Raw genomic sequence first — 22,195 nt, forward strand, 5'->3', positions numbered from 1 at the left:
ACAGTGTTGTGGTAGCTTCAGGGGACAGCAAAGGGACTCAGCCATACATACACCTGTATCTGTTCTCCCCCAGACTCCCCTCCCATCCAGGTTGCCACATAACATTGAGCAGAATTCCCTGTGCCATCTTAGACAGTTTCACAAGAGTCCTTGTGGAACAGGTATTTTTATGCCCTGTTCAATACACAGGTGTACTGAGTATTCTAACTCAAAGCCCAGACTTCTTCTAATAATCAGTGATGGGGATGATAAGAACTATTAGTTGGGCAAGTAGATGTGCCCACTTGTAATATTTATCTCCTTGACACTTACAACAACCCTGAGGAAATTATGACCCAGAGAGATCACACAGCTAGTTGTAGAAGAGTCAAGATTTGAACATAGTTCTTTCTGGCTCTCAAACATTAGTGGTAAACCCATAGCTTAACTGACTCCCATGTAAAGAAGATTAAAAAGTAACTACTGTTAAATGACAAGTAAGTGGTACAGACAAGTAGTTTATCTTCAGTAAAACAGAAATAAGAAAAGTAGGAAGAGGAAGGAAAAAATAAATGGCCAAAATATGTTTTCAAAACTGTTTCTATAGTTTTAGGCACATGTGTTTTTTTTTCTCCCCAGAATGTGCAAACCCTCATGAGAACTACCAGTTGAACAGTCAGAGAGCTTGCTGTTCTTATTTGCCTGCTCTTGTCAGCAGAGATAGAACAGCAGCAGTGTTCTGTAGACTCTGCTGTCTTTTATTCATCTGCCTTTTGTGGTTGATTTATCATTTTAACCACATAAATATAGTCACTTTGAGGAACCTCTGAAGATGTTAGGTTGGCACGTAATATTCTTTGGAGTCCTTCTAAAGATGTTTGAGATCCATATACCACCTCTGGGACTCAGGAAATTATTGACAATATTATTAACAGAGCCCTTGGTTTACAGTTCTTTGATTTTTAAAATCACATATGATCACATTTCCTACTATACTGCAAAAGCTCTACAGTGATAACAAATATTAGAGTTCTTAAAAAAAAAAAAAGACTGGCTCTCCTTTAATCCCACAGTTAGTTTTTTGTTGGTCTTCCTTAAATAAGCAGAGGCCAAGAGCCCCTGGAACCTGATTGCAGAGGAAGGGCTTACAGGGCTTCTGATTGGAGTAGGTTCATTAGGCGCCCACAAAGGCCAGTGCCTCATTTTACAGATGGGACGCACCAGACAGATCCTTCATTTCACCTTTTAAACATCTGGCATTTTAGTCTGTTTTCTCAAATCCGTGTCACATTTACACAAAGCAACAACCAAGTTAGTAGCAGCATCCTTTTCCTCTGGAGGAAAATTTGAAGTATGGAAAGTGACCCACCCAAAAGTCTCAGAACCACTCAGCACAATAGAGGCTTTGTTTGTGTTTGATAATGGATGTTGCCTTCCATTTACGCCACCCTGGAGAGTTCTTCATTTCTAATGTTTATGCCTGTGTGACATTTTCAAGCTGTTATGAAGATTCCTCTTAAGATGTTGCTGAACTGACTGTACAAATTTAGTTCATTTAAGTCTTTCCTCATTAGTCATTTGTTTTATTCTCTGATAATTTTCATTCATTTTTTGTGGGCTCGTGTATATGGCAACAAGGAGACAAATATTCAGAGAAGGCTATATAGTTTATTAGGTAAAATTAATCTTTTTGAAACCAATCTTCAGTTCTTTTACATTTATCTAGGATCTCCTTAGGCGTTATTTTATTGCCAGAATTTTGAAAAAGTGAATTCATTGTTACATTTTGAAAACTTGTTACCGTATATGAATATATGAATGTAATTATTTGAATGGCAAATCCTTCTGGGAGTAAATTCAATATATGTTCCTGGTGTGAATTAACAGATGATGAAATAAAATGTCTCTGGACTCAACAACTCTAATAAACTTCCATAAACTATGATTTAAAACCCTGGCAGATGCATAGGGGGCCCATTTGGGGTCTCTCTCTCCTAGTCCCTGCTCCCTCTTCCCCAGCACCTACCACCTGAAACAGATCCTGGAAACCCCTCCAAGCTTTTTTCATTCCTCCCAGGAAGCTCTGACCTCTTTCAGGAGGATTCCAGAGAAATTGTTGATTCACGTTTCCTAGGATTGAAAGTGGCTTTGAATCTCCTGGGATAATAAGGGATGGGAGTGCTGTGTGTGTGCTAATAAAAAAAAAAGTGTTAGTCACTCAGTCGTGTCCGACTCTTTGCAACCCCATGGACTGTAGCCCACCAGGCTCCTCTGTCCATGGAACAGGGGATGGGAGTGGTGTGTGTGTGTGCTAGAACAGTGAATAAATCCTTACTGTACATTGGAGTCACCTGGGAGACTTTTTAAAATGACTGATACTGGGGTCCCACTTCTAGTTATTCTGACTTAATTGGTTTGGGATGTATTCTGAGCTTTTGAACCTTTTAAAGTTCCACAGGGGCTTCTGATGTTGAGAATCAGAATTCTAGCACTGCGGTTCTCAAAGGATAGCACGCATGAGAATCCCCTGGAGGTTTTGTTCAGACAGACTTCGTTCAGCAGAGGGTTTGTTCAGGCCCCACGCTCAAGATGTGGGCCTTAGAATTGCCTCTCCAGCAAGGTCCCAGGAAAAGCCAATGTGCTGGTCCATGGACCACTGTTAGAGAACCACCCATCTAGAGCACTTGATCGCATCTGGGCATCTTGCTCCAATGCAGATTCAGGCTCAGTAGGCCTGGCATCGGTGGCGCTTCTGAGCTCTTACAAGCTCCCAGCTGATACTGTTGCAGGTGCTGCAGGCCCAGCCAGGCTCTAATTGAAAGCATCGTTTACAACTCAGCTCAGTAATATCCTGCTTAGAAAAGATGTGTGGTCTGGAAGACTCCTGGAGGTACCAGGGGCTCAGCATACAGCCTGAACCACTCAGTGGCAGGCAGACATCTGGACGGCTTCGTGCTTCTTTGGCATTTGGCCAGCTGCCATTTGCCAGGATGTTTGAACATGCCTCTGGTGAAGCTTTGTTGTCAATAGAGAACTCCATTGTAAAGATTCTCATTTTGCTGAAAGAAGTAACCCCATGATTCTCAACCCTTATCACAGGATAGACTCACCCAGGGAGCTATTGAAACAAATAGAAATTCTCAGGTTCCTCCCCCAGAAATTCTGATGTAATTGATTTGAGAAGGGCTCCAAGACAGTGGCATACTTAAAAGCTTTGTAAGTGAGCCTAATGCACAGCCAGGGTTGAGAACCACTGAGTTTAAGAATCACATGTTGTGGTCTTACAGATCATTTAATTATTGTTCTTTATATTGGGCTAATTTATATTCCACTCTGGTACAACTTTATTAGGTATTTGAAAACAATTTAATAAGGCATGCTTAACAAACCACCAAGGAAAGGCTCTGCGTGGGTTCCATCACTGTTAAATTCTGAAAGAAAATGCTGGGAAAGTACAGCTGGTGTTTCCGAACGAGCTGAAATATGAAATATTTCTGGGACTGTATCAACAAGCCTAATTTTTTCCCCTTGGGGTTATGATTGTGTGGAACAAGTCTTCACTGCAGAGCTTGCCAAAAAAGGTTATGATAAAATCATGGAATGTGAATGAAAAGAATTCACAGTGTAACTTTAAAGGAGTCGGTCTCTAGATTTAAAAGCATAGAATGACATGTCTCTTGCATTTGTAATAGAAGCTTTCAAAACAAAATAATGCTGGATGTAAGAAAGCCCCTCCTTTATGTCTGTACGGCCAAGGAGCAAATGAGATGGGGAGAATGGCCAACCAGAAAGTGATGAGGACACAGCCGAAGACCCTGAACCTCTTTACCTTTGCAAGTGACCTTCACATTCTACATGTGAGCAAAACTGTAGCCATTGACTAGACATGCACACATCAGGAAAGTTGAAGTTTCTCTTGCTTTCCGCATTGTGCACTAGTGTGAAGACTGTGCTTGGGAGGCTCTGCCACTTACTGTGTGACCTCCACCAAGTTTCTTAGTCTCTCTGTGCCTGTCTCCTCATCTGCCAAGTAGCGATGCTGAGGTTGTCTCCTTCACATGGGAGGGTGAAGGGCTGTGAGCACGAGGCAAGGCATCGTGCCTCCTCCCCCGGAGAAGGTGTCCAGTGGGCAGATGCTGCTTTCAGTGCTCTAGCCTGACAGTGAGAATTGAATCCTTAATAAGAACTGTCACTCTTCAAAATATTTTTCTTGTCTTTACTGGTATTTTCTACTTGTGAAGTGTACTAATTCAGATTTCTTCTTAACTATCATGAGATAAATATTTTCTACATGGAGAGTGAGCTTGTTCTTGCCTTGGAGCCTTTAGTCTTGCTGTTTCCTATATCTGGGACCTCCCCTCCTCGGCCCTACATTTGCCCACCTTCCGCCGCCTTTTATCCAGGTCTTTGTGCAGGTGCCATGTCCTGACCTCCCCTACCTGGCCAGTACTTTATACCCAGATGGCCAATTCTGCTTCCAAGAATTTGTTGCTGTCTGGCATGATGCTGTGTAGTTCTCTGTTTATTATGTAACTCCTCTGGAATGGTAAATCCAGGAAGGCAAGCAAGGACTTTGTTTTATTGCCTGCTCTAAGCCCTCTGCCTAGAACCCCTGGTGCATGGAAGTCACTCAGTAAATATGTGTTGAATGAATGGATTAAAAAAGGATTCATGGATTGCATCTCAACTGGTACAAAGATGTGTCTCCCAGGACCACCTGGTGGCCCCTGTGGTACCCTCCATCGATGCCATAGCTACTCTGGGACTTTGGATTATAAAGGAATGAGATTACCAGTGAGATGTGGGGAAAACAGTGATCCCAGACTCTTCCCTTCTTAATGCCATCTTCTACCTACTACATTATTTTAATCCAAATTTGGGGTCCCTTGAAATATCTCCATAGTTAGGAATGCCCAAGGATTGTCTCAGAATGATGACGGGTTCCCTGTGTGCATGTATGCTGTATATATATGAGAAGCAGGATAGACTTCAGCAAAGCAGAGTGCCCAGAAGCATCGGCTTTGCAGTTGCCAGTCTCAGTTTACTAGCCCATTTTACGTGGCCTAGGGCTTCCCTGGTAGCTCAGATGGTAAAGAATATGCCTACAATGCAGGAGACCGGGGTTCCATCCCTGGGTCAACAAGATGCCCTGGGGAAGGAAATGGCAACCCACTCCAGTATTCTTATCTGAAGAATTCCATGGACAGAGGACCCTGGTGGGCTATAGCCCATGGGGTCGCAAAGAGTTGGACACGACTGAGCAACTTTCACTCACTCACGTGGCCTGTTTTCCATTAATAAGTGTACAGAGTATCTGCTGTTATTTTTAAGTGACCATTTTAAGAGATTTTGAAAAAGGAAGAAGGCTTCAGTGTCAGATGTGTGAGACTCTACAGAAATTAAATAGAATGAGGATCTGGCAGTAAAATTTTTCTATTTAGTCATTTTTCTTTTGGCTTTGGTTTAATTAAATCTGTGTTTAAAGCAAAAAAATAAAACCTTGAATGCATTTGCTACTTGTAGATCATGATTGTACTTTTCCTCCTGACATATGGACCTGGAGAAAGTTTACAAATAGCCAAGATGCAGGCACATGGGTTAAAGTGATGAGGATTGATAGAAACTTGCCATTATTACTGTAATGTCACTTTAATACTGGGTGACTCTCAGCACTTTGAGGACTCAGCTCTTAAAGGAAGATTATTAATATGATGTTAATGTGATGAAACCAGCTTATTTCCCTAATTATCTCTGTTGTAAGTGATACTGTCACTTTAGTTTTTCTGTATCTGGGGAAGTTTTTTTTCTTTCTTTTTTTTAAGATGCCAGTTGCAAAGTGTTGCCAGGGGAACCAGACTGAAAAGCTTGTTAATTAAGTTAAATATTATATGTTGATTAAGAGTTAAGAGAGGCTTCTGTTCAAATGGATAAAACTTAAAATTCAGAGGTAATGACATAGCCACCTTCTAAATGATAGAAAAATATATGGTGCGTCTATAGTTTAGAGATGGAGGAGAGACAAATGAATAAATGAAATCTACTGCAGGAATTATTTAGAAACAGGCTGAGAAAGAAGGTATTAGAAAGACAATTCCTGGTGCTGTGGTAACCATAGTTGGGTTTAAGTGACAGACGACTGGTTGGAGGAAGGGAAGGATGCTGGATGAGTAAGTGTTCTAGGTAATCTATTGAAAGGTGAATAGAAGGTAGAAGAAAAGAATAAAGCTAAGAACATTAATGATTACAAAATAAAAAAGTTGTATCTTAGAAATCTAAATTCCTTGAGAGCATCATCACTTTACAGTTTGCCAAGTCAGTATAACAGGCTTGAATCTTATGCCTGCTAGTCATGAAATTATCAACACAGCCTTGAAAAATAAAAAGTATTAGAAATACAAGGAGAAGTTGATGGTTCATAGTGGGAGATTTTTGTAGATACTTCTTGGAAATCAGGTAAAAAGTGTAAGATCTGGGTAAGCTGGGGGTCATAATTAAGCTTGATTTAATAGATTTGCAGGTTTGTATTCAATAAACAAAATATATGTCCTTTATGAATACTCATATATTTTAAAGTTGGCCATCAGCCATGTAAACATACCCCCCTGCCAAAAAAACAAAAATGGATAAACTTAAGAAATTAACAGAAGTAGAAGATTGTATAGCCTAAATTCTCTGACAATAGGGCAGTGAAACTATAAATTAAACTCATAAAGAAAGCCAAAGACAATCTACCCATGCTGAAATTTGGTAACACTGTTCTTAAATGTCTTTAGTTAAAGAGGAGATCAAATGGAATTAGAAATGACGAGTTACATTAAAGTACTACATATCAGACATTAAAACAAAAACAGCATCTGGCTAAAGTATTAAAATCATAATTAAAATTATTCACACTTCTGAGAAAATAAAAGAGAAAGTGAACTAAACATTAATCATTAAATTTATAGGAAAGCCAGTTAAACATTCTAAAAATCAAAGAAGGAATAGATTTGAAAACTTGAAAGAACCCTTGAACATATAAAGAGAGAAAGCTTGGTCCATAAAGCCTGAAGTGAATTTGAGAATCTAGGTGAATGAGAGATTTCTTAACTAGTATGTGTTAGTACAGATAATTCTAAAAGAGGTGGAACACCTGAATAATCTAGTAGCCAAAGAAGAAATCTGTTGTTTCCTTCTTTAAAAAAACAAACAAACAAAAAACTCCCGAGTTCAGGTAGTTTCATAAGTGAGTTGTATGAAAACATCAAAGAATAGATAAATCTTGGGTTACTCGAACTGCTTTATAGCCGAGAAAGAGGTAGAATGATAAACATTTCATTAAGAAAGTTCTAAAACTAAGACTGGATGAGGCCAGCATGTGTGCACACACACGCACAGAGAGCTCCGAGCTAGTATTACAAACTTATTAATCTAGAAATATCAAAATGTTGGGAAGTCAAATCCAGCTGGGTATTTAGAAAGAAGGTTTATCCTCAGACTGGTTTGAGATCTACTAATTGATCGTATTAGTAAGTTAAAGGGAAAGTCAATATGAATCTTGACAAAAGTTGAAAAAGCATTTAGTAAGATTTAATCCTTATTTTTAACATTCTTAAGTCATTTCAGACTGTGCTTCAGACAGTGTTAGTGGTGGCCTACCTTAATCCCACCTGTGTGACCAAGGCAGGTCTTAAGTAAATCTCTCAAGGCTTGAGCTGCAAAATATATACCAGTAGGTGACAATGTTGGAACTGTTAAAGAGCAGAATAAATAGGAAGATCTAATGTGTTGGGTTGTATTGAAGCATATGTTTGAGAAGTCTGATCATACGTAACAAATATTTTGCGTGATTAGAATGTAGTAGAATGTGATAGAGAATACGTCGATGACAGCACATTAACAAGAGTAGAAATTAAGTGCTAGTTGCAGTTAAAGTCATAGCCCTCTTATTAATTATGAGACCATGTGTTTGTATTTGCCAGATCATCCATCAGTGTACTTTACATGCTTCATCTCCCATACACCCTTCTCCTCCTCAGCTCTTTGATCTGTTCTGCCCACACTGATGGGGATCCAGGAACGGAATTCCTTTTAATTATGTTCTCTTCTCAAGGCAGTTGCTCAGGGTTGTGATGTGAAATCAGGTATATGCATCCTCTGTACATCCTGTTGCTGCCACACTGGCCTCTTGCTCTTCTTGGGACACGCAGAAGTGCCATAGCTGTGCCCTCTGCTGGGACATGCTTCTCCATGGCCCACCCCTCACTTCTGTAAACCTGTTCAAATCAGGTTTACAGAAATCAGCTTCCCAGTGATGCCTATTCCGACCAAATTGTAACTGGGCCCCCCGCCCCCGCCACTTCTTCCATGCACTCTGATTCCCCCTTGCTCTGCTCTGCTCACCCCCCACACACCTAGCACTTACCACCTGCTCCTCCTGTATAGTTTGCTTATTTATTGTACCGATTATTTTATACCACTCTCTCCTGCATTGTAAACTATACGAGGGCAGGGATCTGTGTTTGTTTTCCTTGTGGAAACAAGGCTGCTGGAACAGCAGGCACTCGAGAAATATCTTTGCATGAATTTACTAGAACTATGAATATGAAGATGCATGAATTTACTAGAACTATGCTCTTTTGATTAAATAAGAAATAGACAAGGGAGATGGACAGTAAAATGAAAGATACAGTGATCAAGGTTGAAAATGACCTGAGGGACACTTAGATTTTGTAAATAGACCTACTTTTGTAATGTAAAGAGCTAAGTGGACTAGAAGTGAAGAGGCCTGGATTCTTGCTATATTTTTACCACTAACCTTAGATAGATCACTTGAATGCTAGGGCTTTAGGTTCTTTATCTGCAAAACAGACTGAAATTTTTCATTTAGAAGGATAAACTGGGAGACCTCTTGCACCTTACCCAGCTTTGTGATTCTTTGCAGGTTTTGTTCTAGGGAAGACGGTTTATGAACGTACCCCAGTACCACATGGTGTGTTTTCCCCCAGCAAGTCCCAAACTCTTTTCCCCCAAAGGTCATGGGGCTGTGATGATGTGCTTTTGGTTTATTTCAGGGTTTTTCTCCAGGGCCTAACATTGCTGTAGGTTTCTTGAAAGCTTAAACCAAGACTGAGCTGTAGTCTGGGGCTTCATAAACTCCAGTCTGTCTTTGCTTGATTTACTTATTTATTTACTCTCTAAAATGGAAGTGCAGCAGTAGGTTGGTGATACAGTAGTGGAGAAGGGAGAACGAGGTACATCTGATGGACCTCTGCTAGGGATAGAAACACTCTAGATGTCATTTAGGGAAATGACATGGGAATTGGGCTCAATATCCATCTTGCTGAAGCTTTCATATCATCTTAGTACTTCATCGCCTCAAATTTCAGAGCGGGGAGGTCAAATTCCTCCATGTTAACTGCCATGCACCTTGTCTCCAGACCCCAAAATAGCCATTAGGTATTTGTGGGTCTGTTTTTGGTGTTTAAATGTACACTGTTCACAAAGAACAGCCCTTAAAACTCCTTTCAAACTAAAGATCTTTTCGTTGGTCAGCGGCTCAGTCCCGTTTTCAGAGTCTCCATGGCACATACATATCTTCCCTTGGTCTTTCTTCATCTGGTCCATGTGTTGGACATGGATTGTTCAGCACAAGGAAGGGGGATGGGATGATGGAAGAGGCAGTGTCCACCTCTCGCCCTGTGTCATGAGCAGGTCTCGGGAGAGAGTCCCACGAGAGGCTCAGCTGCATTTGAGGTTCTCGCTGGGTATCTGTCTGTCTCCTCCTCTTGGCTAGTTAGATCATAAAGACTGCCAGCACTTCTGGGGAAAGTGCTCCGCGCTGCCCCCTTGGGCCTGTGCTAAACTCTTTCTCTCCCATTCAGAAGAGAAGCCAGATTGCTCCAAGGCCCGCTGTGAAGTCCAGTTCTCTCCACGTTGTCCTGAAGACTCCGTTCTGATCGAGGGCTACGCGCCCCCTGGGGAGTGCTGCCCCCTCCCCAGCCGCTGTGTGTGCGACCCCGCGGGCTGCCTGCGGAAAGTCTGCCAGCCAGGATACCTGAACATCCTTGTGTCCAAAGCCTCAGGGAAGCCAGGAGAGTGCTGTGACCTCTATGAGTGCAAACCAGGTATGCACAGGTGTGGTCCCAGCAGCCTCGCTGCTTTGCATCAGAGGGTAGCAGCAGCCAACCACCACCTCCCCTGCACCCCCCCCAACTCCCCCCCCCCCCCCCCCCACACACACAGGCTATGCTGATGAGCTCTGCAGACCTGCTACTTTGAGCTACTGGCAGTCTGACTTCTGCCCTCTAGTCAGAGGACCAGATAATTAACTGGTACATAAGAACCTTCAGAGAGGGATCCTGGCTTTTTCTCCTCTTCTTTTTTTTTCCTTCAAAATTTACTTGATAGGGGCAGTAGGGTTAAAATTTATGGTCCTATGGCTGCCTCCTTCATTTCCCCAGAGAAGGTCATCATCCTCATTTGCAGATATAGCTGTCATTTTAAAGTATTACATTTAAAAACAATCATCATACATAAAACAGAAAGTTATTTTTAGATAAATACATGCATCAAAGTGCCAGCCATCTTATAGTGAAATACCCAGCCCCTGTCTGTCTTCTTGCCAGCTCCCCACCATTCCTCGACTGACTTTATAGCTTGTGCTAAGTCATCTTTGACTATTTACTCAACTTCTCTGCCACATTCGTTTTGTTGCCATGGCCCAGCTGTTCCTTGCTCTATGGCATTTCTAACATCCTTGTTCTTATGACTGCATTGTGGTCTGTGAATAGGTCTGGACTGGAGTGATTGCCTCTTTGAAAGTTTCTAACCATCGGTCAGATTTTTTTTTTAACTGCTAGTTAAATGCTCAAGCCCCACAATCCCTTGCTCCTCTCTTGAACTGTTCCATCTGAAATACCTCTGGCTGATCGTCACCATCACAGAACCACCATTGCTCTAACTCTCCGTCTTTCTCTGTGTCTGCATCTTAACTCTTCAGTGTCCTATTCCTTTCTTTTCTTGAACAGAAAATTTGAGTCATATTATAGTTCTCTCACATTGACTGAAATGAGAATGCCAGTGCCGAGACAGGGTTTTCGGGAAACAAGGAAACTACAAAAATTCAAAGAGCCAGGCTTTCCATTTGGGGACTCGTAAGTGCAAGTGAACGTAACAGTGACCCGTGCCTCTATTTGCCCCCAGTTTTCAGTGTGGACTGCAGCACCGTGGAGTGCCCCTCCTTTCAGCAAACCGTGTGCCCCCTGGACAGCTACGAAACCCAAGTCAGACTCACAGCGGATGGCTGCTGCACTCTTCCAACAAGGTCGGTCTGTTGTCTGTCACGCTTTCTCCTCTCTCCAGTGTGGGTGCATCTAAAAATCAATTTCAGGCATGCAGTTTGCGTTTCCCAAGTGCTAGGGGACCCTAAGATCCTCCTGTTTGTGTGGAGAAGTCACTGAACTGTTACTGTGACTTGGTAGTTCCACGTATGGGCCAAAGGCAGGTGTCCTCAGGATAAGTCCCTAATCTTAGAGGGTCCTCAGGCTGGGGTGCCTGTGCACTTTCTAGGCCGGGTCCTGAACAGGCACGTGTGTCCCTCAGTATGTAGCCACGTAGGCAGCGAGGTACGGATCCATGGTAGGCATGTCGTTTGATCCTCCACAGTGGATCTTAAGGTGTTTAACTGTTGTGTCCAATGGGACGAAGCACTGCACGCATCATAGAATTGCTCCTCAGGGATCCTTGACGTTTGTTATTACACATCTACCCAGACCCATAACTTGCCTAGGCCACAATGAGTTTAGATTTCTATAATGCTTTCTGAAGGCCAAACAAATCTCTCTTTGGCTTGATAGGGGAAAAGCTGCTGTCAGTTTAGCCTTAGTAGCATGATGTCTCCTTAACCCTGTGGGACTGGGCTTACTCTAGAACTCAGGGGTGCCCAGACCCATCCTTGCCGGGATTCATAGGACCACCATAGAGCTGGCACTTTGTGCTTTGCTTCTGGAAAGACTGGGCTTGGACACTGGGGGCTTACATGCTGTTCCCCGGCCGAGTTGCCCTTCCCTCTTCCCTGCCAGGCCCTCCCCTCCAGCTTTCCCAGGTCACTAAGTCATGATTTTGACAAGTCATCTCATTTCTTTCGACTTCTGGTCCACAGTTAACATCCAGAGTTAACACGGTGCCTTCCTTGACCCAGTGTCTAGCCTCTTTCTCCCCAGTGCCAGGCACTTAGCATCTACATCTGTTGCATGAGTAATTGTGATGATACAAATGGTTTGCTAAGATAGGAATGTGTATGGTCTCTAGTTAAGGTAAGTATCGGTGATTTGTCTGTGATTGGAGTAGACATCCAGAATTGGTTCTTATTACTGGTTTCTTCTTTCTTCTCTTAAAATGCTTTAGTTCTTTGGCATTTCCTAATCATTGTCCTGAGAGAAACCATAGGATTCTCTCAGACATATTTTACAGGACTTGCCCAGTCCTTTATAGTGTATCATAAAACACATGCAAAGATTTTTGTGACCTACAAAAATGCAGTGGTGCAGCATTTTCTTATGACATTACAATGTGTTAATTTATGTGAAATGCTTGGAAAGGGTTGAAGTATCGTGCAAATGTATTTACTTATCAGTAAAGGAAGAAAATGGAGCATTGCTACCAGCGACAGATGTCCCTTCAAGGTCTTTGTGAAAAGAGGTGGCACATGATATTAGATCACTTAATCAAAACTGAGCCAGCTGTAGATTCACAAGACCTGTAGAGAGGAAAAGGGACGAGTCTCAGTGCACTGTTACAAACATAATGTAGCACCATCTGCATGTAGGAGGCGCAGTGGGCTATTTTTTCAGTCACACTAGGGGGTCGAAATGGATAGAAGCCACAGGAAGACATATTTAATCTCAATTTAAGGAAAAAATAATTTTTCACAACTAATGGTGTACAGTCATGAACTTGGCTACTTCCGGAGATAAACTGAGCTCCCTGTGGCTGGAGAGCCTTCTCTCCCTCTGGGTGGCCACCTTCCAGAGATGCTTAGGAAAAACATCACTTTGGAAAGGAGGTTTGAGTAGAGGCCTTTTTATCCCCATGCTTCTGTGAGTCCTGTAAACATAAACCTTGGGATAGTTATTAAATGTTGACATAGTTTTTACATTGGCATTCAGAACCAAAGCGTGGTCAGTTAAAGGTGACTCTAATGTAGAGTTGGAAATATGGAGAAGGAAGCCATTCAGAAATCCCACGGTACATTATTTGCAGGGAGGGCGTTCTCACCGCTCTTCGGTTTCCTGTATTTTAAATAGTCAGTGACCCTTCCTCCCCTGCTGCCCCTTGTCCACGTGCATCCTGTGTTCCCACCTGAAATAGCCCCTCTACCTCCCCCGCACCCCGCCCGCCCCTCCCCCTGTCATGCTCTCAGGCTTCGGGCCCTTGCATTTGCCTTCCCCTTCTACAGGCTTCTCCTTTTTCAGGACTACATTTCCTTCTCTTTGAAGCATTTTTCAGTCTTCAGCCCCTAAAGATGACAGGTGTCTCTCCTCTACTCTTATAATGTATTAATAATAATAATAATTCCCATGTATCTCTTTATCATAGCAGTTTTCATAATACATTGAAATCAGTGATTTTGGGGGGGCAGTCTCTCTTAAACTCTGTGTGCTTCTCAAGGGATAGGAGTATTTTATAGCTTTCCATATGGTATAAAATGTGAACCTACATTTATGAATGAATGAATGAACAGGCCCACTATTGGCCATGATGACGTATATTGCAGAAGAGAAACGTTATATTTCTGCCATTAGGTAGTAATAATCCTCCTTGTCTCACTATAAAACCCTTGCAGTTTTACCCCAACTCCCTTCTTTATGGCCAGTTCTTAGTACTGCAGAAATCCTCTGCTCCAAGCACTGGGCTCACCTCTCAGTTAAATTCCACTTTATCCACAAGGTCTTTGTTCTGCAGCCAACACCCAGCTCATTCCCTAGGTACTCCCAACATATCCTGTCCATGTTGCCAATTAATCATATACTTCCTTGCATTGTTATGTAACTGTTAACATGGATAAAGTCTTGTCTCACCAGCTAAAAGACATTTCTACAGGTCAGGAATTGTGTCCTTTCTTTTCCTCTGCATATGCGTTAATTTCAAATGAATCAGTAAATGCAGAATAGACTCAGATCATGACTTGACTTGAGCATATTGAGCTGCCTACTTATTAAGGAGGATGGCATTCACGTCATTCTTTGTCAGGAGAATAAAAACCCAAACAATCACGTGAAAGTGGAAATAGAAAGAAAGCCTAATATGTTGTAATAGTGATAGTATTTTAAGGGGAAAGAGGCTACATAACTTTATCCTTGTGTGTGATCCACATCAAAAGTTTTCTCTTTGAGACCATGAGTAGATGTAAAGAAGATCATTTTAGAATATGCAAAACCCTGTTACGATGACTTGACCTTTACCAGCACATGTATAAAGAGCATTGTTAAGAAGTTAAAGCCATTTGAGATCAGAACTGATTATACGGAGAATTCTGGGGGAGAAGCCCTTGACAGTCGGGATGGAGTATAAAGTATTGGAAGCTTTAGCAGAAGAGGTCTACTTTAGGTAGAAGTCACAGACCCCTTTTCTGTAGGATTTATGGTACTTGCATAGACTAGAAAAGGAGTCTGTGGACATGTTTCCCCTCATCTTGAAGAATAAATTCCTCCCACCTTCATTCCCTCCGAATGGAATTGCCATTCTCAGTGAGCCTGTCGCCCATTCAGGCCACTGGCTGCCCTATTTCAGTACCTGCTCACTTTGTGAATCTTCTTTTGAGTTGCCTATTTTCAGTTCATTTTTTTCATTCAGTTGTTCATTCACTCATGGAACACAAGCTGAGCTGAGCTCTTCCAGGTGACAAGACACGCCCTTCCAGGTGTCCTAATCATGCATGGATATCTCTTTCCACTTCCATGCCTGCCAAGTACTGGTTCTCCCACCCATCCCTGCCCTTTCCAAGGATATGTTAGTCCTGCTCTCCTTGCTCCATCTCTGCATTTTCTTAATGCCCCATTCTCCATTGTCACCTCTTTTGCTGTCTTTTCTCTTGAACTTCATCCTATTTAGGGCTCCCCTGGTAGCTCAGCTGGTAAAGAATCCGCCTGCGATGCAGAAGACCTGGGTTCGATCCCTCGGTTGGGAACATCCTCTGGAACAGGGAACAGCTACCCACTCAGTATTCTGGCCTGGAGAATTCCATGGACTGTATAGTCCATGGGGTCACAAAGAGTCAGACATGGCTAAGCAACTTTCACTTTCACCCTGTTTAGACATCGTTCTTCTGTGTGATATAATTTTCGTGGTTAATTCTTCCTTCTCTCAGCTTGGTTTAGGCGTCAAGCACCTTGCTGGTACTTTTCATCCTTTTCTGTTCTATTGGAGCTTGAATGCGTTGTGAGGTAAATGGCAGCTCATCATACCTTTCAGGAGATAGTGGGAAGGAATGAGTCTTAGTGGCTCTGGTCCTGAACCCTGCATGATTACAAAAAGGAAAAATGGGACTATCTGTGGAGCTCACAACACTTCATGGTTCATAAGGCCATTTGTACGTGTGCACAGATATACTTGCCAGTGCCTCCATGAGAAAGAAAATTTACAAAGAGAAAGCCGTGTCAGATGCATTGATCAAATGATGTCTTTGCAAGGAAGGGAAAAACAGGAAAGTCTTTAAGTAACATCTAGGTGCAGTAATAACGATAGCTTAACTTACAATGTGCCTTGTCGTTTACAAACCTTTTTTTTTTTTTTTTTTTAAGTTTTGTTGTCTTCATTTTGTCTTTCTGACTCCATGAGGAATTCACAGATATGAAAACAGAAGTCAAGAGAATAAGTGACTCATGCAAGATCACAAGCGTTGTTTGGTACAGGGGACAGAGCAGGTCCAAGTCTTTAGCCAGAGTTCTTTGATTTAAAGCCCTGTACTCTCCTCTGCATTTTAAAAAAACAATACTTTGTTGTTGTCTCAGGAAACACATCAATGAATATGAGTTAATATCTCAACCATCATATTTGTTTATAACAGTGTAGGACATATTAACACAATATACATATGTTTCAGGCCACCCTCAGAAGTAATTGTTTAAAACAGTGAAGCTTTATTATTTCTCATGCCTCAGTGTGTTAACTGGGAGGTTCTTCTGCAGCTAGCTGGTGGCTCACCTGGGACTGGATGCTCCAAGGTGGTGTCGCTCACATGTGTGGGCCGGAAGGGCCTGTCGCCCACTGTGTGGTCCTCCATCCTGGCTCCTTCATGTGATGGCAGAAACAAGGGAGGAAGCAGCAAAGCTTTAAAAAGAGACCAGTATGGAAGGCACACAGCATGACCCCACTACATTCTGCTAGTATAAGCGATTCACAGGGCGAGCCTTGGTTCAAAGAATGGTGCAGTGGATTCTGCCTCTAACTGGGAGAAACTGCAGAGAATTTGAGGCCATTTTTAAGTCACCATAACATACATATCGCCAAAATAGGGACTCCTTTAGTTTTCCTTCTCTGATGGTGGAGAGTTGGTGGAGTGCTGCAGCTCTGTGACTTCCTTTTCCAATGACCAGTGTCCTTTTGGCCTGGGGCTCTTGGCCTCCTTCCTCCCAGCCACTCCCTTCTTGTTTTTTCCTTCCCTGGCTAGTCAGCAATTTACCTGGGAGTAGATACATGATTTAGAAGCCTCTGAGCACTGCCTAAACTTTAAGCATCATTTAGCTGAACATTATTTTTAACTCTTCTCCTTGCGGAATGTTGTGACTACCTCGTTAAACTTAGTTTTGCCCCATCACACAATAGGAAATACCATTTTTGGACACCACAGGATCTGCCTGGTAAAACCAGGTCAGTTTTTAAAACATCTTACATCTAACAGAAGAGTCTGAAAGAATTTTTTGGCCAACCCAATACATAGTCATTCCCTTCTAGATTGGTTGATTATAGAATGCTTGAGAGACCTGGACCCACAGGTGTGGTTGGAGTGTGGAGCCCGCCCAGGCTGTGCCTCTGTGCATCCCGTGTCCTGTGTCAGCCAGCTTAGATTGTCTTAAGGAGAAAGCTCCTAGATCATGATTTTTTTTTCTCTATGCTCTGTATTCTTTGCTGTCCCCAGTGTACATGCCTCATTTTACAGTTTTTCCTTTGCCCCTGTAATTTTTCACCAGGATTTTTAGGTACAGGTTCACAGGAGAGAAGTTAACTAGTTAAAAATATAAAAATTAATACCTCTCTTCTCTTTCCTTTTTCTGTACTGTATGTTAGTGAGTTTTTTAACATCATTATGCCTCTTCTGCTGTGTTATGTGACTCTTCTTATGTTTTTATTAAGAAGATGAATGAATGTGTTATTTATAGTCAGCCATTCTGAATTTATTTTAATGAGATTTCTCCCCAATTTATTCTGAAATGTTCTGTTATCAATTTCTGTCTCTAAATATGCATTCCTTAATCGTTATTGAGAAAAATCCAATCCAGTTATTTTGAGGTGGAAATAAATGAAGTCATTGTTTATAACATTCAAAAACTTAAAATAGAGTTTCTCCTGGGTTGTGTGCAGTGTATCACGCCAGGTTCCCAAGCTCCCTCCTGGCTCCAGCCTCTCTCTGACTAAAGGGTCTGATTCTCTTCCAGAGCCTATATCCAGAACATTTATATCACTTGCTTTCTGAGACTCTATACTGAAAATCCTCTTTTATTTTTAAATCAAGATTTGGAATCATTGGGCTAAGCATTACTTAGTCCAAAGTAATTAAGATTTTAGAGTATCTGTTAGTTACAGTGTTGACTAATATGTGACTTTGGTTTTCACTAAAAAGCTTAACAGAATGTCTTGAGCATGTTAAGATTCTGAGTACAGTTCCAGTGAAAATGCAGCTGAGCCTGAATCCCAGTGTTCCTCCACCCACCCAGGAGACAGGCAGTATGGCTCTTTGCTTTCAGGCAGGGTCCTACCTGCTGAGTGGCAGAGCACTGCTTTGTGAGCATGAGTCACAGGGCAGCACCGGCCCCTGTGGCCCTGAGTTCACTCCCCTCTAGCTCCACCACTCAGGAGACCTAATGTTCCATGTCCTCCGCTTGCCTTTACATTGTAGTCTGTAAGTAAATGTATACATGTGCGTAGACAGCTAAACAACACTCCTCCACAGATGACCTGGTGCTGTACAGAGAGAGCCCTTGTCTAGATCTGAGTTCTAGAATCCATGTCCACTTATGCATGAATCTGGATAAGCCTCCCAACGTCATCTGGATCCGTTTTCTTACCTGAGAGAGGAGGAGACGAGGAGGGATTTGATGATCTCAAAAGTAACTTCTACCTTTAAACTCTTGGACTTCCCCCAAACTCTTTAGAATAGCGGGGGGAAGAAACCCAACCTGCTGGTGATCAGAGACTTCTGGGAAAGAAGACAAGGGACTCAGAAGACAGTGAGAGAGTGAGAGAGATGGTTTTCATCATGATAGGAAGAAGGTAAAGTCGAAAGGAAGTCATGAAAGAATTACAGTTACTTTTTTTTTAGTTTTCTTAAAAAAATTCGGTAAGGCAAAATGAAATAAATTATTAGTCTAATAAAAATATTACAGACCAATCATTTAAACCAGGATAATCAGAACTGGTTGAATTGTGAAGGCTGAGTGGTGATCCAGCAAAAGAGATTGCCTGTTGGTTAATGGCTAGCTGGATATCGCTAGTTGCTTTTTCTTTTTCTACATCTATAAATAGATAGCCCCTTATATAGCAGGAACAGAGACTGTCTGGCCAAAGGCTGAATCCATAAGATAAGGATTTACTCTATTAAACTGCTTTCTAATAGAAAGCAGTGGATATCTCTGCCTGTCAGCCTGCCTTGATGGGTGCATTGTGGGGAGGGTGATGTGTGCAGCATCATTATAGCCCTGCACACTCACCGGTGTGAGCTCCATCAACCTGTACATGTCTGCCGACTGGCTCCCACAGCCATATTCGTATCTGTTTGTGCCCAGCTACTGCTGCCCCACTTTCTTTAAGGTAAAGTCTGTCTTTGTTTCTCTTCCCTGTCACACCTCTTTATCTAGGTTCTCCATATTTTTATTGCATTTTTCTTTATTTCACACTAAGTTGTGTATACACATACACACACACAGAGCATTATATTTGTGGAAGAGTTTTAGATTCTCTGACTTTATGATTACACCATTTTTTTTCTATGTCTCTTCAAGTAAAAAATTGTCTATTGAGTTACAGTCCCTTCTTTGTTTGAGCCTCAGTTTTATTTCTGTCTCATAAGACATTGACCTTAGAAGACAATTTCTCACTCATTCCCTGTTGTATATCATAAAGCTCCAAACACTGTAATTCCAGGAAGGGAAATAAGATAAAAAGAAGGATGCCCCAACCCTGTTGTATAAGAAAGATACATCAGATATACAGCCCATGGCCAGAATGAAGGTCATGAATTTTGCTACAGTATCTAAATAGTCATATGCTGCTGCTTCAGGGTGAAAATCCAGGATGCTTAGTTCCCTTTGCTCCATCCTGATCTCTTTGGACTCTCAAGAAAACTTGCCCTGTTGGTACTGTATTGTATTATGATAATAGAGTCTTGGAGGTTGCTGCACACTGGTTTTTGTGACTGGTTGTAGATATTTAGAAAAGAAGCTTTCTGGGGTTTCAGAATTTACAGCCTGAAATTGACTCATCCTAGATGAAGCCAGCAGAATGGAATATTTGGCAAGTTGTCCTTTCCCTTCAGAAGTGCTTGAGTTACATCAAAATTAATCTAGCCACAAAGCTGCAGTGAGCAAAAACAAGGTGCAGATTTGGAAGTGCTCAGTTAAATAGCCAAGACTCATCGAGAACCTCGTGGAAGACAGAGAACACTGGGCTTGGTATGGGGTGTGGTGATGCATAAGATAAGGCTGAGGCTTGAAGGAACTCAACACCTCACAAATACCACCTCCACCAGTCTCAGAAAAGTTTCAGACCTTTGGAAGGTAATAAGAAAGGAACACACACACACACAGAGGTAACCTGCCTTCTAGGAAAGAGTCAAGTCATAGACTGGATTTCTACCAAATAATGAAAACTGCATTTAATAAAAAGCAATAAAGCAACCAGCAAGCTTTAAATCCAGATTAGGCAAGCCTTAAATCCAAACTACGAAATCAAGGACCTCAAAAAGCATACACACAGACAGAATCACTGATGATCTTTTTTCATATTCCTCCATATTTGCCTGTCGTTTCAAAGCTTGGAATCTACAGGTCCCAGCTTATAGAGAAGTCACAGTTGACTATTCTGCATCATTTAACATCTATCCACTTCTGAGTAATTGGAGAAGGAAATGGCAACCCACTCCAGTATTCTTGCCTGGAAAATCCCACGGACAGAGGACCCTGGCAGGCTGCAGTTCATGGGGTCGCAAAGAGTCAGACACAGCTGAGCACTTTTGAGTAATAGTCTTTGAGAGTCAGTGTCAGAAGTACCTTAACTTTCTCTTGGTTCCTACACGTGCACTTTGGTGGTTCTGTTTTCTAGAGCTCCCCAGTCACGTCTTGACTCTAGAACCTCAGCCTGTCTTCAACTGGATGGGGCAGCAGGGACCAGGGGGTAGGCGGGATGATTATACAAGGGTCAGAACATGGAGGACAGAACTAATCACGGGCACATCAGCCCAACCAGACAGGGACGTCAAAGCCAGAAACTTCCTGCAGGGGGCTCAGAAAAGCCAGGTTCCTTCTCAAAGCTCAGGGAGCCCCTCTTAGTCCTCTGAGACAGTGTTAAGTTTTAGATCATCCAGTAACAGTTTCTGTAGATCCCTGTGTTCCTAACAGTGTGCTGGGTGATTAAGTTGCTTGTATGATGCTTACTGAAACTAACCAGTCAGAATTATCCCTGAATATTCATTTTCAAAAGGACTTGATCAAATTAAAGCCTTGTAATTAATTATCATGTCCATCTGTTCCCAAGACCTTGTCTTGCAGAAGATGGCACTTAATAACAGTTTTTTTTAGATTAATCTATTAGTAGACAGATTTCTCTAATTCAGTTCATATTTTGGTTGTTCCCTTTCATTTGAATAATTTATCCAGCTGCTTTGGGGATAAATAAAATTAACTTACACAGTATGTAAAATATGCATTAGCATAGGGCAGATTTAAAACATTCCTGACTCTTGACACGCTATCATGCAGCATTCTGTTTTTAAATACATGCAGAAAAATTTGGAAATATATTTGAAGCCCTTCTTTCTCAACTAAGAAAAGAACTTCTATTCTCTTGCCCTCTGTCACAGTAATTTTTGGCCGAAAGGAGCAAGTCAACTCATGACTAAAAAAGCCAGAGTCTATATTAAACTCTGATGTTTGTAAAACAAAATAATTGTAGGAATTCCATGTTATTATTGGACTTGTCCCCAGAATGAAGAAAATATGCTTTCCTAGAAGTAAAACCCTTGCCCATTGGAGATGAACTGTCTCCCTAATAGAGAGTTTAATTTGTCAATAATTCACTTCAGATGTGTAACCCTGTACTTCCTGTACTAGTGTCTTATGCCTTTTGTGTTGCATTTGACCAGTGTCTATTCTTATTTTGTACTTGTTTCACTCCTGAAACAACAAGCTTTAGGCTGTCACTCAGGAGCTTTCAGTTTGATATGAGGGAGACTGGCCATCGCCAGATGATAAATACATGGCCCTCTGACTGTTACTGAAAGAAAGTCACTCAGCTGAATTCTGTAAGACTTTCATTAAAAATGGAAAGAAGAATCCACAGCCTGGATAATACGGAATCTCGGAGGGCTTTCCACACCCACCCTCATTTGATATCATCATCATGATTCAGCCTATTGGAAGAATAGCTTCAGACAGTTCTACAGAAATGTTTTGTGAAGTTACTTATGAAACTAACAAGCAAATCTAACCTGTTAAAATCCTCCCTCTTTTAGAAATGCCAAAAGCAACACCCAGTACTGTGGACTGTATTTTACTCTTCATTGCACCTTTACATGGGCTGTAGGTGATAAGACTCATCATTGTGTAGACACAGTTTGCAGAGGGTTGAGAGTTATATTAGCTTAGCAGACATTTAACTGCTTGACTGCAACCCTGAAGATAGAGACAGCTGGTTTCTTTTGGACTTTTGCTCAGTCTGTTGTGAATGTATTATCACACAGACAAGTACATGTTAAATGATCCTTTCCTGATTTTGCCTTTGTTTGTATGCTATGGCTCTTGTG

The 22,195-nt window shown here is 41.8% G+C and overlaps 1 protein-coding gene across 3 annotated transcripts in view; it reads left to right on the forward strand.

Annotated features, from left to right (window-relative positions):
• The window catches only part of CRIM1 (cysteine rich transmembrane BMP regulator 1), a 209,335-nt gene that overhangs the window by 83,637 nt on the left and 103,503 nt on the right, over nt 1-22,195 (forward strand). For all 3 annotated transcript variants that reach the window (XM_027554995.1, XM_027554996.1, XM_027554994.1), the window contains exons 3-4: nt 9,843-10,085; nt 11,164-11,284. In XM_027554995.1, coding sequence (XP_027410796.1) covers nt 9,843-10,085; nt 11,164-11,284 — 364 coding nt within the window. The remainder of the gene's footprint in view (nt 1-9,842; nt 10,086-11,163; nt 11,285-22,195) is intronic.

Source organism: Bos indicus x Bos taurus, chromosome 11 (genome assembly GCF_003369695.1).
Source record: "Bos indicus x Bos taurus breed Angus x Brahman F1 hybrid chromosome 11, Bos_hybrid_MaternalHap_v2.0, whole genome shotgun sequence".
Lineage (NCBI taxonomy): Eukaryota > Metazoa > Chordata > Mammalia > Artiodactyla > Bovidae > Bos > Bos indicus x Bos taurus.